The following is a 16,295-nucleotide window of genomic DNA, read 5'->3' as shown; positions in this document are numbered from 1 at the left end:
TTTTAAATATTTAAGGGCTGGAGAGATTGCTTAGTGGTTAACGCACTTGCTTGCAGAGCCTAAAAACCCAGGTTTGATTCCCCAGTACACATGTAAAGCCAGATGCACAAAGTGGCACATGTATCTGGCATTCATTTGCAGCATCTTGGAGGCCTTGGTGCACCCATTCTCCCTTCTTCTCTCTCCCCTTGAAAATAAATTTTAAAAATTAAATATTTATTTAACAGAGAGAATGGGCATGCCAGGGCCTCCTGCCACTGCAAACAAATTCTAGATGCATGAACCACCTTGTGCATCTGGCTCTATGTGGCGAATTGAACCCGGGTTGGAGGTGTTGCAGTCAGGTTCGCATTGCTGGCAGAAATCATCAACCAAGAGCAGCTTGTGGAGGACAAAACAAGGTTTATTTTGGCTTACTGGCTTGAGGAAAAGCTCCATGATGGCAGAGGGAAACGATGGCATGAGGAGAGGGTGGACATCACCTCCTTGCCAACATCAGGTGGACAACATCAGCAAGAGAGCATGTCAAACACTGGCAAGGGGAAGCTGGCTGTAATACCCATAAGCCAACAATACACCGCCTCCAGGAGGTGTTAATTCCCAAATCTCCATCAGCTGGGAACCTAGCATTCAGAACATCTAAGTTTATGGGGACACCTGGATCAAACCGCCACAGTAGGCTTTGCAAGCAAGAGCCATAACTGCTGAGCCATGTCTCCAGTTCTGCTGCTGTTTTTAAGTCTTTGAGTGTGTATATGTCTGTGTATGTATGATGTTGTGTGTTGGTATGTGTGAATACAGACACACATGTGCCATGGCATGCTGTGGAGGTTAGAGGACAGACTTGGGTGCTGGTTCTTGCATTTCAGCTTGTTTGAGGCAGAATCTCTCTCTCTCTCTCTCTCTTTTATTTATTTATTTATTTCTTTTTAAATTTTTATTAACATTTTCCATGATTATAAAATATATCCCATGGTGATTCCCTCCCTCCCCACCCCCACACTTTCCCATTTGAAATTCCATTCTCCATCATATTACCTCCCCATTACAATCAATGTAATTACATATATACAATATCAACCTATTAAGTATCCTCCTCCCTTCCTTTCTCTACCCTTTATGTCCCCTTTTTACCTTACTGGCCTCTGCTACTAAGTATTTTCATTCTCACGCAGATGTCCAATCATCTGTAGCTAGGATCCACATATGAGAGAGAACATGTGGCGCTTGGCTTTCTGGGCCTGGGTTACCTCACTTAGTATAATACTTTCCAGGTCCATCCATTTTTCTGCAAATTTCATAACTTCACTTTTCTTTACCGCTGAGTAGAACTCCATTGTATAAATGTGCCACATCTTCATTATCCACTCATCTGTTGAGGGACATCTAGGCTGGTTCCATTTCCCAGCTATTATAAATTGAGCAGCAATAAACATGGTTGAGCATGTACTTCTAAGGAAATGAGATGAGTCCTTTGGATATATGCCTAGGAGTGCTATAGCTGGGTCATATGGTAGATCAATCTCTAGCTGCTTTAGGAACCTCCACACTGTTTTCCACAATGGCTGGACCAGATTGCATTCCCACCAGCAGTGCAGAAGGGTTCCTTTTTTTCCACATCCCCGCCAACATTTATGATCATTTGTTTTCATGATGGTGGCCAATCTGACAGGAGTGAGATGGAATCTCAATGTAGTTTTAATCTGCATTTCCCTGATGACTAGTGACGTAGAACATTTTTTTTTTTTGATGCTTATATGCCATTCTTTTTTCTTCCTTTAAGAACTCTCTATTTAGCTCCATAGCCCATTTTTTGATTGGCTTGTTTGATTCCTTATTATTTAACTTTTTGAGTTCTTTGTATATCCTAGATATTAATCCTCTATCAGATATATAGCTGGCGAAGATTTTTTCCCATTCTGTAGGTTGCCTTTTTGCTTTTTTCACTGTGTCCTTTGCAGTGCAAAATCTTTGTAATTTCATGAGGTCCCAGTGATTAATCTGTAGTTTTATTGCCTGAGCAATTGGGGTTGTATTCAGAAAATCTTTGCCAAGACCAATATGTTGAAGGGTTTCCCCTACTTTTTCCTCTAGCAGTTTCAGAGTTTCCAGTCTGATGTTAAGGTCTTTAATCCATTTGGACTTAATTCTTGTGCTTGGTAAGAGAGAAGAGTCTATTTTCATCCTTCTGCAGATATATATCCAGTTTTCCCAACACCATTTGCTGAAGAGGCTGTCTCTTCTCCAATGAGTATTTTTGGCATTTTTATCGAATATCAGGTGGCTATAGCTACTTGGGCTTACATCTGGGTCCTCTATTCTGTTCCACTGATCTACATGTCTGTTTTTGTGCCAGTACCATGCTGTTTTTGTTACTATGGCTCTGTAGTATAGGTTAAAATCAGGTATGGTGATACCACCAGCCTCTTTTTTGTTGCTCAGTATTATTTTAGATATTCGCGGTTTTTTGTGATTCCAAATAAATTTTTGGATTGTTTTTTCTATTTCCATGAAGAAAGCCTGTGGAATTTTGATAGGGATTGCATTAAATGTGTAGATTGCTTTAGGTAAGATTGCCATTTTCACAATATTGATTCTTCCAATCCAGGAACAAGGGATGTTTCTCCACTTTCTAGTGTCTTCTGCAATTTCTCGCTTGAGTGTTTTAAAGTTCTCATTGTATAAATTCTTTACTTCCTTGGTTAGGTTTATTCCAAGGTACTTTATTTTTTTTGATGCAATTGTGAATGGGAGTGATCCTCTGATTTCATCCTCTGTGTGTTTGTTGTTAGCATATATGAAGGCTACTGATTTCTGTGTATTTATTTTATATCCTGCTACATTGCTGTAGGTTTTGATCAGCTCTAACAGTTTGCTAGTAGAGTCTTTAGGGTCCTTTATGTATAAAATCATGTCATCTGCAAATAATGATAACTTGATCTCTTCCTTTCCAATTTGTATCCCTTTTATGTGTATCTCTTGCCTTATTGCTATGGCTAAGACTTCCAAAACTATATTAAATAAAAGTGGGGACAGTGGACACCCTTGTCTTGTTCCTGATTTTAGTGGAAAAGCTTCCAGTTTTTCCCCATTTAGTAATATGTTGGCTGTAGGCTTGTCATAAATAGCCTTTATCATATTGAGATATGTTCCTTCTATTCCCAGTCTCTGTAGGACTTTTATCATGAAGGGATGTTGGATTTTGTCAAATGCTTTCTCTGCGTCTAATGAGATGATCATGTGATTTTTGTCCTTCAACCAGTTTATATAATGTATTACATTTATAGATTTGCGTATGTTGAACCATCCCTGCATTTCTGGTATAAAGCCTACTTGGTCAGGGTGAACGATCTTTTTGATATATTCTTGTATTCTGTTTGCCAATATTTTGTTGAGAATTTTTGCATCTATGTTCATGAGGGAGATTGGTCTATAATTTTCTTTTTTTGTTCTATCTTTGCCTGGTTTTGGTATCAGGGTGATGCTGGCCTCATAGAAGGAGTTTGGTAGAATTCCTTCTTTTTCTATTTCCTGGAAAAGCTTAAGAAGCAATGGTGTTAGCTGTTCCTTAAAAGTCTTGTAAAATTCAGCAGTGAATCCATCTGGGCCTGGGCTTTTTTTAGTTGGGAGATTATTGATAACTGTTCGGATCTCCATGTTTGTTATAGGTCTATTTAAGTGATTAATCTCATTTTGATTTAATTTATGTAGGTCATATAGATCAAGGAAATCATCCATTTCTTTCAGATTTTCATACTTTGTGGAGTATATGCTTTTATAGTATGTCCCTATGATTTTTTGAATTTCTCTGGAATCTGTTGTGATGTTACCTTGTTCATCCCTGATTTTATTAATTTGTGTCTCTTCTCTCTTTCTTTTGGTCAGATTTGCTAAGGGTTTATCAATCTTGTTTATCCTTTCAAAGAACCAACTCTTTGTTTCATTAATTCTTTGGATTGTTCTTTTTGTTTCTATTTCATTGATTTCTGCCCTAATCTTTATTATTTCTTCCCATCTACTGATTTTTGGTTTGCCTTGTTCTTCTTTTTCCAAGGCTTTAAGGTGAAGCATTAGGTCGTTTACTTGCGACCTTTCTAATTTCTTAATATAGGCACTTAAGGCTATAAATTTACCTCTTAGAACTGCCTTCATTGTGTCCCAGAGATTTTGGTATGTTGTGTTCTCATTAGGATCTCTGGTCCAGGCTGACCTGGAATTAACTATGTATTCTCAGGGTGGCCTCGAACTCACGACGATCCTCCTACCTCTGCCTCCTCCTGAGTGCTGGGGTCAAAGGCGTGCTGAGGCAGGATCTCTTGTTGTCTAGTGCTGTAGACATGAGCATAGCTGGCCTTAGAGCTTCTGGGATTCTCCTAGCTGCTTCTCTTGCGTTAAGTGCAGTGGCATTACAGACACTCACCTACTGTATCTAGCTTCATGTAGGTCCTAGGAATCTGAATTCAGGTTGTCACATCAAGCAGCAAATGCTTTTACTCATTCAGCTATGTTCCCTCCTGTTTTTTTTCTCTCTCTCTCACATTATTTATTTATTATTTGTAAGCACAGAGAGATAGAAAAGACACAGAGAGAATGGGTGTGCCAGGGCCTCCAGTCACTGCAAATGAACTCGAGACTCATACACCACCTAGTGCTTGGGAATTGAACTCAGGTCATTAGGCTCTGCAGGCATATATATATACATACATACATACATATATAATTTTGGGGGGGGAGAGAGAGAATGTATGGGCACACCAGAGGTTAAAGACGTGCACCACCATGCCCAGCACAGGTACCACTTTGTGCCTCTAGTTTTACATGGGTACTGAAGAATCAAACTGGGGCTGGCAGGCATTGAAGGCACGTGCCTTTAACCACTGAGCAGCCTCCCTAGGCCTCCTGTCTCCACCTCCTCAGTGCTTCCCTATGAGTGCTGGGGATCTAAACTCAGGTCCTTATGTTTGTGAGGCAAGCACTTGACTGGCTGAGCCATTTCCTCAACCCTTTTGTTTTGTTTTAGAGGGATGGTTACAAGGTTAGGGCTTCACTCTAGTCCAGGCTCATCTGGAGCTCACTCTGTAGCCCCAGGCTGGCCTCCAGCTCATGGTGATCCTCCCACCTTAGCTTCCTGAGTGCTCTGGGATTTAAGGCTTGCATCACTACGTCCTGCCTTCCTCAGCTTTTTTATTATTTTTTTCTTCTATTTATTTGTGCACACGAGAGAGAGAGAGAGGGAGGGGAAAAGCACTGGTGCACAAGGGCCTGGAGGGCCTCTTGCCATTGCAAATGACTCCAAATGCATGAACCACTTTGTGCATCTGGCTCTGTATGGGTACTGAGGAATCAAACCCAGGCAGGCAGGCTTTGCAAGCAAGTGCCTTTACCGCTGAGACATCTCTCAGCCCCTAAGTTTTTTTTATTTATTTGTATGCGTGTGTGCACATAAACTGTGTATGTATGGGTTCACCAGGGTCTCTTGCCACTACAAATGAATGTCAGATGCATGCACCACTTTTTGGTCTAGCTTTACATGGATATAAGGGAATCAAACTCAGGCTATTAGGCTTTGCAAGCAAATGCCTTTAACACTGGAGCCATCTCCCTAGCCCCTATTTTGTTTTTTTTTATTTATTTATTTTTATTTATTTATTTATTTATTTATTTGAGAGCGTCAGACACAGAGAGAAAGAGGCAGATAGAGGGAGAGAGAGAGAATGGGCGCACCAGGGCTTCCAGCCTCTGCAAACGAACTCCAGACGCGTGCGCCCCCTTGTGCATCTGGCTAACGTGGGACCTGGGGAACCGAGCCTCGAACCGGGGTCCTTAGGCTTCACAGGCAAGCGCTTAACTGCTAAGCCATCTCTCCAGCCCCTATTTTGTTTTTTGAGACAGGGTCTCTGTATAGCCCAAATGGGTCTCAAACTTGTGCTCTTACTGCCTCAGCCTCCTGGGCTCTGGGATTATTTATAAGTATGCACTGCTACCCCAGCTTACAATTTTTCCTCTTTGTAATGCTGTGAAACAACCCCACATTACTATTCTCTTCTTATTTTCAGCCAATATTCAGTAAATTATATTATCTATCCAGTGGTTTATTGTAAGATAGGCTTTATGTAAGGTGATTTTTGCCCAGCTGTAGCCTAACATAAATGTTCTGTGCATATTTAAGGCTGGGTTAAACTAGGATGATCAGTATATTAGGTATATAAATGCCTTTTTTTTGCTTCATATACATAATATTTTATTTATTTATTTGCAAGCAGAGATACACACACACACACACACACACACACACACACACACACAAAGAGAGAGAGAGAATGATGTGCCAGGGCCGCTAGCCACTGCAAATGAATTCCAGACACATATGCCACCATGTGCGTCTGGCTTACGTGGGTTCAGGGCTATCAAACCTGGATCCTTAGATTTCTCAGACAAATACCTTAACTGCTAAGCCATCTCTCCAGCCCTGAAATATTATTTATTTATTTGCTAACAGAGAGAAATAGAAAGAAGAGAGACCGACAAAGAGAATAGGTACACCAGGACCTCCAGTCACTGCAGATAAACTCCAGATGCATGTGACACTTTGTGCATCTGGCTTTACATGGATACTGGGGAATTGAACTTGAGTCATTAGGCTTTGCAAGCAAGCACCTTAACCACTTAGCAATCTCTCCAGTGCCCCCAAATGCATTTTAAAAACATTTGTTAAGCTGGGCATGGTGGTGCACACCTTTAATCCCAGCACTCTGGAGGCAGGGGTAGGAGGATTGCCGTGAGTTCGAGGCCACCCTGAATTCTAGGTCAGCCTGGACTAGAGCAAGACTCTACCTTGGAAAAAAAAAGGATTTATTTATAAGCAGAGAGAGGGAGAGAGAATGGGTACATCAGGGCCTCTACCTGCTGCAAACTCCAGATATATGCACCACTTTGTGCATCTGGCCTTATGTGGGTACTGGGGAATTAAATCTAGGTCACTAGACTTTGCAGATAAGAGCCTTAACCACTGAGCAATCTTTCATGGCAACCCCCCAATGCATTTTTAAATTTTGTTTATTTATTTATTTAGTTTTGGTTTTTCAAGGTAGGGTCTCATTGTGGCTCAGGCTGACCTGGAATTCACTATGTAGTCTCAGGGTGGCCTCAAACTCACGGCAATCCTCCTACCTCTGCCTCCTGAGTGCTGGGATTAAAGGCACGCACCACCATGCCTGGCACTTAAATTTATTTATTTTAATCATTATTATTATTAACATATTTTGTATGGATACATCCTAAATGCATTTTTTATTTACTGTATTTTAAAAAATTATTTGCTTATTTGAGAGCGAGAGAGAAGAAGAGGCAGAGAGAAAGGGCACGCTAAGGCCTCTAGCCACTGCAAATGAACTCCAGATGCATGTGCCCCCTTGTTCATCTGGCTTACATGGGTCCTGGAGAATCTAACCAGGGTCCTTAGGCTTCGCAGGCAAACGCCTTAACCACTAAACCATTTCCCCAACCCAATCTATTGATTTTTTTTTTTTTTCCGGTTTAGAGTTTCACCGTAGCTCAGGCTGATCTGTAATTTACTATGTAATCCCAGGGTGGCCTCAAACTCATGGCGATCCTCCTACCTCTGCCTCCCGAGAGCTGGGCTTAAAGGTGTGCGCCACCACACCTGGCTTTGTGTTTTCAATTTATAATGGATTTATGAGGATGAGGATGTTACACTATGCACAAGGACTTAGGTTCAATCCTCAATATAGCAAAAATAAAATAATGTGAATGCAAGGTAGGCACTGAGGTGGAAAAAGGAAGAAGGGGCGAGGGGAGGAGCTGGGCTGGGCTGGGCTGTTCGAAATATCTGCTGTTCTGGAGAGAAGGCAAAGCTAGAGTTCATGTCAGTGTCCTTGAAACACAGTGCCTGTCTTCTGAAAGACTCACCAAACGATAGCTCTCCTTCCCGTAGGCCCTCTCTGTCCCATCTATCTCACTGACCCTTTCTGGAACAAGTCACCTTTCCCGGACTGGACTGAAAAGCCTGGGCGGACAGGGGACTAAGTCCCCAAGAATGATGGGCAGGAGCTTCTCTCTCTCTCTCTCCCTCTCTCCCTCCCTCAGAAATGCTACACTCCCCACTGCCCTGTGCTGGTGGCAAGCCCAGCGGGGACACCCCTGACGTGTTCATCAGCTACCGCAGGAGCTCGGGCTCTCAGCTGGCCAGGTGAGGAGGGGCGAGCCGGTGGCCTGGGGCTCTGGGCGAGGCCATGGCGGTAACATGGGAGCCCTCTGCAGCCTCCTGAAGGTACACCTGCAGCTGCACGGCTTCAGCGTCTTCATCGATGTGGAGAAGCTGGAAGCAGGCAAGTTTGAGGACAAGCTCATCGAGAGCGTCACAGGGGCCCGCAACTTCCTGCTCGTGCTGTCCGCAGGGGCCCTGGACAAGTGCATGCGGGACTTCGAGTGCAAGGACTGGGTGCACAAGGTACGTGTGGCCTGGGCGTCTGCCGTGCCGCACGGGTCCTCCTCCCAGCCCTTCTCGTCTTCTTTTTCTTTCTTTCTTTTTTTCCAAAGCAGGGTCTCACTGCAGCCCAGGCTGACCTGGCATTCACTATGGAGTCTCAGCATGGCCCCAAACTCACAGTGATCCTTCTACCTCTGCCTCCCAAGTGCTGGGATTAAAGGTGTGCGCCACCACACCCTGCCCGTCCCTTCGTTTCCTAAACACCCCAGCTACACTCTGCTCCAGAGCCCCTCCTGGCCTAGCTGGAAGTCAGTGCACACTGCTATGACTAATAGGGCTTTAGCAAGCCACGTGGGCTCTCTGGCCCTGTTTTCCCATCTGCAAAGTGAAGATAACTTAGCTGTCTTACTCCCCGTGTAGGGCTGTTACGAGGAGTCAGAGAGAGAGAGACAAGCACACTCGGAAAATAACCTCTGGGAGCTGCGTGTGGTGGAGCTCACCTGTGCCCCGGCACTTGCAAGGCAGAGGCAGGAAGCTCGCCACAAATCTAAGAACAGCCAAAGTGAATTTTCAGTGAACCAAGGCTACTGATCCAGACTGGGGTTGTTGGTTCAGGGGTGGGGGGAGAGACACCCACCTCTGTGCAAGACAGGAGCGTATAGCGACAGGCAGAATAGAATCATGAGTAAGACCACAAAGCTGTAAACTTGAATTCTGGCCCTGGCCTTGGGCAAGTTGCTTAACCCCAAGGAACTTCATGTTTATTATTAGAAAGTAGGGCCAATCATAGGCGCTAACACCCTAGGGTATTGTTAAGAGAATTAAGAGATAAATGGGGAAGCGTTTGGCACAATACTTGGCATACATAGTAACTTTCCAATAATGACAGGTGTTATTTTACTTTTTAAATTTTGTTTTATTTTGAGGTAGAGTCTCACGCTAGCCCATGCTGACCTAGAACTTACTCTATAGCCCAGGCTGGCTTGGAACTCACAGCAATCCTCCCGTGTCAGTCTCCTACTAAAGGTCTGTACCACCATGTGTTATTTTAATGTCATTATTATGATATCTATTCATTCACCATTTTGTCTTCGGCTCGGCTCATGGCACATGCTTTGAGAAGGGATGGATGAATGATCCATGACACCTCTTCAGGTTATCATCCACACATGAGCCAACAGCTTAGTCTTAGTCATTTGAGATGAGGTTTTCTGGGCCAATAGGCTTTGCAAGCAAGTGCCTTTAACCTCTGAGTCATTTGCTCAACCTGAGATGCAGTTTTTATCTTCAGGTAGCCAAGGAGACAAGAATTTGTCCACAATGAGCCAGAAGAGTGGTACATATCTATAGTTCCAGCTACTTAGGAGGCTGGTGCAAGAGGATCACTTGGGCCTCAAGAGTTGTCTAGAAACATAGCAAGAGGCCTTCTCTCTCTCTCTCTCTTTGGTTTTTCAAGGTAGGGTCTCAATCTAGCCCAGGCTAACCTGGAATTCACAATGTAGTCTCAGGGTGGCCTTGAACTCATGGTGATCCTCCTACCTCTGCCTCCTGAGTGCTAGGATTAAAGGCATGCACCACCACACCCGGCCCTTCTTTTTTAATTTTTATAGTTGGGGTTTCACTCTAGCCCAGACTGACATAGAATTCACTATGTAGTCTCAGGGTAGCCTTGAACTCACTTCTATTCTCCTACCTCCCAAATGCTACCACTATACCCAGCCCTATTTATTCTTTTTAGCCAACTGGATGATCTTCAGTAGCCATCATCTCTTTTTCCCTTATATCTTCTTTTTCGTTCATATATATATATATATATATATATATACACACACATATACATATACATATATATATGTATATGTGTATATATATGTATATATATATATTTATATTTATATTTTGAGAGAGAGAGAGAAGCAGAGAGAGACAGAAACAGAGAGAGAATGGGTATGTCAGGAGAGAGAGACAGAGAGTGAGAGAATGGGCGCGCCAGGGCCTCCAGCCATTGCAAACCAACTCCAGGTGCATGTGTCCCCTTGTGCATCTGGCTTACATGGGTCCTTTGGTTTTTCAGGCAAGTGCCTTGGCAGCTAAACCATCTCCTCAGCCCTCATCTTTTTCTTTTTGTGTCGTGGTGCCAGGGGTTGAACCCAGGGCCTTGTAGTATACTGGCCAAGCACTCTACCACTGAGCTACCCCCCAGGCCTCTCCTGACTTTATTGGCCAGGCTGTGGATCTGTGTAATGAGCAGTTGTCTTGTCTGATCCTGGTAATTCTGGATGAGGTGAGTATCTAAAAGTTCCTACATCAGTGGCAGGTTCAGGATTCACACCCGTGCACAGCAGGCCTGAGCCGAGAGGCAGCAGGGTCTGCGTGACAGAGTCCTGGCTGTGAAGAGGGCCTTGTGGAGAAGCCCCTTCTCTTTCTGGTTTTCCTTCTCTTTTTGTGTAAGATGGAGGCCAGTCTGGGTGGAAGTGTGAAGGGTCTCCCTCCAGGAAGGCGCCATGCAGCAGGACGATGAGGAAGGAGCAGGCAGGTGGGGCGGGGAAGCCTGTGCCTTGGCTCCATCTCAAACACTCAGCCATCCTCTGGTTGTTTTCAGTGCCTAATTGCCTCTGGTTTTCATGCTCCCTTCCCTGAAGCCACATTTGGTGGCTAATCAATATGGAAAACCACAAATGAACTGTACTTAAGAAAGTCCCATCCCTGTGGTTCCCTTTGAAAGGAAAAAAAAATTAAGACAAGCACTTACCAGAATCTCAATAATAGAGAATAACACTCCCAGAGCAGTCAGGTGACGTAGATTCTATCCTCTTCACTTCACAGAGAAAGTAAGAACCTATTTTCTTTTTCTTTTATTTTATTGACACAGGGTCTTAGTATGTATACCATCCAGGCTGCCCCCAAACTTGCAATCATCTGGTCTCAATGTCCCAATTGGTGGGATTATAAACATGTACCACCATGCCCTATTGAACCTATTATTATTATTATTATTTATTTTGGTTTTTCAAGGTAGCGTCTCACGCTAGCCCAGGCTGACTTGGATTTCACTATGTAGTCTCAGGGTGGCCTTGAACTCATGGCGATCCTCCAACCTCTGCCTCCCGAGTGCTGGGATTAAAGGTGTGCGCCATCATGCATGGCTGAACCTATTATTTCTTTAAACATACACTATGTGCTAAGTGCCACTCTAATCATTTGCCATGTAATATTGTCATTATTCCATGCAATAATATTGTAAGGTCAGGACTGTCATTAACCCACAGAAATTTTGGGTCCATTATTTTTGCTTCAGGACACAGAGACTGTCAGAAACTCCATGTATTTACTTAGTTTAAATTTTTTAAAACATTTTCTTCATTTATTTGCAAGCAAAGATAGATGATAGCTAGCTAGTTAGATAGGTAGATCGATTGATCGATCATGCATGCCAGGGCCTCAAGCCACTGCCAATGAGCTCCAGATGCATGCACCACTCTGCATCTTTCTTTACATAGGAACTGAGGAATCAAACCCAGGTCATTAGGCTTTGCCGTCATGTGCCTTAACCACTGAGCCATCTCTTCAGTCCTGCTTACTTTTTTCATTGCTGTGACCAAATACCTGACAAGAAGCTCCTGGTCAGGAGAAGGAGGAAGGTTACCTTTGGCTCCAGTTAAAGGGTTACAGCCCATCATTGCAAGGAAGGCCTAAAGGTGGAACCAGCACCTTCCAGTTGCAGCAGGAGGCTGCTTGCTCACACCTCCATGGGCCAAAGAAAGTGGGATGCTGGCTCTCAGCTGGCTTCTTTCTCCCCACCCCCTTTAAAAAATATTTTATTATTTATCTGGGAGGGAGAGAGAAAGAGGGAAAGAGAGAGAGAGAGAGAGAGAGAGAGAATGGGTACACTAGGGCCTCCAGCTACCACAAACAAACTCCAGACACATGCACCACCTTTTGCATTTGGCTTACATGGGTCCTGGGGAATTGAACCTGGGTCTACAGGCTTTGTAGGCAAGCATCTTAACTGCTAAGCCATCTCTCCAGCCCCCTTTTTCCCTTTGGATTCAATCTAGGACCCCAGCCTATGGGATGTCTACATTCAGGGTGCGTCTTCCCTTACCCTTGGAAACATTCTCACAGACATACCTGATGGTGTGCCTCCTCAATGCCCCAGGAATTTATTCATGCAATAAAATCAAATTAAGCTCAGTGTGGTGGGTGCACGCCTTTAATCCCAGCACTCAGGAGGCAGAGGTAGGACGATCTGTGAGTTTGAAGTCAGCTTAAGATTACATAGTTAATTCCAAGTCAGCCTGGGCTAGAATGAGACCCTACCTCAAAAAATAAAATAAAATAAAATTAACTATCACACTTGATATAAACCCGGCTCTGATTCTTTCAGTCAGCCCCTCATTGCTTCGCTGTACTGCTTCATTCATTCATCTGTGCACTCAGTATTTGGCACAGGCTCACAATGGGCAGCGCTTTGGAAAAGAGCCTAGAAATAAGGCGAATGAGAACCAAACACGATCCCTGTCCTTAGGTCACCCCTGGCACTACAGAGAAGACAGATCCAAAGCAAATCACCCATTAATTAGTTTGCAACTGTAGCATAGGCCGCAGAGCCTGAGACAGTCTGTCATAGGAGTGTGTGACTTCGGCAGGGATGTGAAGGCAATTTCCCTGGGAAAGGGCTGATTGAGCTAAGATTTAAAAATGTGAGTGGCAAAGGGGCAAAGGGGCATGGAAGCATGATGTAGGCAAAAGAAACAGTGGTGCAAAAGCCCTGTGTAGGGAGACAAGATGGCCAATGGATGGGGCAACAATGTCTCTGTTTGGGAGGACAGTGCAGGGGTGGAGTTTGAACAGTGATCTGGGCCAAGTACAGAGCTTTGCTGTCTACACTGAGGAAGTTGGACTTTTTAAAGAGCCATATGGGACCGGAGAAATGGCCTAGCGGTTGAGGCACTTGCCTATAAAGCCAAAGGATCCAGATTTGATTCCCCAGGACCCACGTAAGCCAGATGTACAAGTTGGTGCATGCATCTAGAGTTTGTTTATAATGGCTGAAGGCTCTGGCCCCTCACTCTCTCTCTCCCCCACTTCAAATGAATAAATAAAATAATAGGGTTAAAGAACCATGTGAAGTCTTGGAGAGTTTTCAGTAGGAAGTGGCAGATTTTTGTTTTGCCAGAGGTTAGCTAGGTTGCAGGGTAACAGAGAACAAGTCAACTGGAGGGGACAAGGAGATGACAGACCTGTGGGGGGGCAGTGTCAAGATAATGGGGTTGGAGCAGGGCTGGGTGGGATGGTGATAGAGTTGAGAACTCAATAAAGAGTCCCATGGACAGGGCCACAGGGGCTCAGCCTGGATGCAGGGTTATCACGTTTCTTCTAGCCCCAAATCATGTAAGGTTTTCCCCATCCTCACCAACAACCACTTAGTTCCCTAGTTTCCATGACCAACAGGGTATCCCACAATTCAACTCAGTACTGTCAAGTCAGACATCACAAATCGAAGCACTCAGACCCCGTAAGACTTCCCTCACTTGAGGCTCCAGTTCCCAGCCCTGGTCCCCAAGCTAACTTCTAACTTGGCTATGCATTCTACAGGTGCCATAACCACCCCCACCCACTCCCAGGCTCATCAGAATGACTAGCAGAACTCAGAAGACCCCTCTACCACGGGAGGAGGGGCTATGATACAAAGCACAGCTTGGGAGTGGCCTAATGAAGCAGAAAAGTGTCAGGGTGCACGGCGTCCATCTCTTTTCCCAGGCTCCACCTGTGACTTCTTTGTCAACCTAGAAGCTCTTTAGATGCCACTGACGAGGGGTTTTATGGAGGCTTTAGGACACAGGTGTGACGGACGGAATCACTGCCCATTGGTGACTGAACTCTGTCTATAGTCCCTCCCCAGAAATGGAGGGGCCCTGAAAGTCCAAAGCTTCATACCATGCTTAGACCTCTAGTGACAAGACCACATCTGGAAGCTCTCTAGACCACTGCCCCACCATCCCACCTCTGGCCAGGAGCCATCTCAGTATTGTCAGACAGTCATCACTCAGGAGAACCCAGTGGGTTTAGAAGCTGTGTGCCTGCCCGTCCCAGGACAAAGACAAAAGCCTTTGATATTGTGAGGGGTGAGGGAGAAGTAAGGAAAACACCAGAACCAGTGGCTTGTCTCAGGCTAGGGGCCCTCTGCGCACCTAACCACAGGGTGCCAGTATGGGACAGGGTCTTCTGTTACTCAGATTCCCATCACTGAGACAAAATGCCCAAGAAAGAGGGCCTGGCATGGTGGTACATGCTTTAATCCCATCCTTTAGGAGGAAGAGGTAGGAGGATTGCCTTGAGTTTGAGGCCACCCTGAGACTACAGAGTGAGTTCCAGGTTAGCCTGGGCTACAGCAGGACCCTACCTCAACAAACAAACAAACAAACAAACAAAACCACCCAACAAATTCAAATTAAAAGGAGGGAAGATGCTGGGGATGGTGGTTTATGTCTGTAATGTCAGCACTTGAGAGGGTGAGGCAGGAAGATCACCCATACATTTGAGGCCAACCTGAGATACATACTGAGTTCCAGCCTGGGCTACAGAGACCCTGCATCTAACAAACAGAAAGACAGAAAAGCAACAACAAAAAGGTAAGGTGGTGCATGCCTTTGATTCTAGCACTTGGGAGGCAGAAGTAGGAAGATCACTGAGTTTGAGGCCAGCCTGGGACTATAGAGTGAAATCCAGATCAGCTTGAGATAGACTGAGACCCTACCTCAAACAAACTAAGAATAAAAAAGAAAAAGGAGGGCTGGAGATATGGCTTAGTGGTTAAGGTGCTTGCCTGTGAAGCCTAAGAACCCATGTTTGACTCCACAGCCCACACAAACCAGATGCACAAAGGTGAAGCAAGCGCAAGGTTGTACATGCACACTAGGTGGCACAACCATTTGGAGTTCAACTTCAGTGGCTGAGGCCCTGGCATACCAATTCACACACACGCACTCTCTCTTTAAAATAATTTATTTTTTAAGAAATTAGCCAGGCATGGTGGCGCACACCTTTAATCCCAGCAGAGGTGGGAATGTCACTGTGAGTTCAAGGCCACCCTGAGACTACATTGTCAATTCCAGGTCAGCCTGGGCTAGAGCGAGACCCTACCTCAAAAAAAAAAAAAAAAAAAAAAAAAAAAAAAAAAAGAGGGGCTGGAGAGATGGCTCAGTGGTTAAGGTAATGGCCTGCAAAGTCAAAGGACCCAGATTCAATTCCCCAGAATCCATGTAAAGCCAGCTGCACAAAGTAACACATGCATCTGGAGTTTACTTGCAGGGGCTAGATGCCCCAGTGCACCCAATCATTCTCTCTTTGTGCCAGTCATGGTGGCACATACCTTTAATCCCAGCACTTGGGAAGCAGAGGTAGGATTGCTGTGAGTTCCAGGCCAGTCTGAGACTACATAGTGAATTCTAGGCCAGCCTGGGTTAGAGCAAGACCCTACCTCAAAGAACCAGGAAAAGAATAAAACCAGGTCAGGCATGTCTTAAATCCCAGCACTCAGGAGGCAAAGGGAGGAGGATCACTGTGAGTTCCAGGCCGGCCTGGGCTAGAGTGAGACCTTAGCTCAAGAAAAAAACAAGAAGAAACTCATAACAGAATAAACTTCCACTTTCTTCTTTCTCCAGGAGATTGTGACTGCTTTAAGCTGTGGCAAGAACATTGTGCCCATCATTGATGGCTTTGAGTGGCCTGATCCCCAGGCTCTACCTGAAGACATGCAGGCTGTGCTCACCTTCAATGGCATCAAGTGAGCACCAGGCCCTAGGGACAGAGCCAAGGGGGCGGGAAGTAGAGTGTGTGTGCA

The 16,295-nt window shown here is 44.8% G+C and overlaps 1 protein-coding gene across 1 annotated transcript in view; it reads left to right on the top strand.

Moving 5' to 3' along the window:
- The window catches only part of Sarm1 (sterile alpha and TIR motif containing 1), a 32,678-nt gene that overhangs the window by 12,093 nt on the left and 4,290 nt on the right, over window positions 1-16,295 (top strand). Inside the window, exons 6-8 of the mRNA XM_004664602.2 lie at window positions 8,107-8,209; window positions 8,281-8,470; window positions 16,117-16,238. Of these exons, the coding sequence (XP_004664659.1) occupies window positions 8,107-8,209; window positions 8,281-8,470; window positions 16,117-16,238 (415 nt within the window). The remainder of the gene's footprint in view (window positions 1-8,106; window positions 8,210-8,280; window positions 8,471-16,116; window positions 16,239-16,295) is intronic.

Source organism: Jaculus jaculus, chromosome 9 (assembly GCF_020740685.1).
Source record: "Jaculus jaculus isolate mJacJac1 chromosome 9, mJacJac1.mat.Y.cur, whole genome shotgun sequence".
Classification (NCBI taxonomy): Eukaryota; Metazoa; Chordata; class Mammalia; order Rodentia; family Dipodidae; genus Jaculus; species Jaculus jaculus.
The sequence above is the reverse complement of the archived record's forward strand: the minus strand, read 5'-3'. Positions and strand labels throughout refer to the sequence as shown.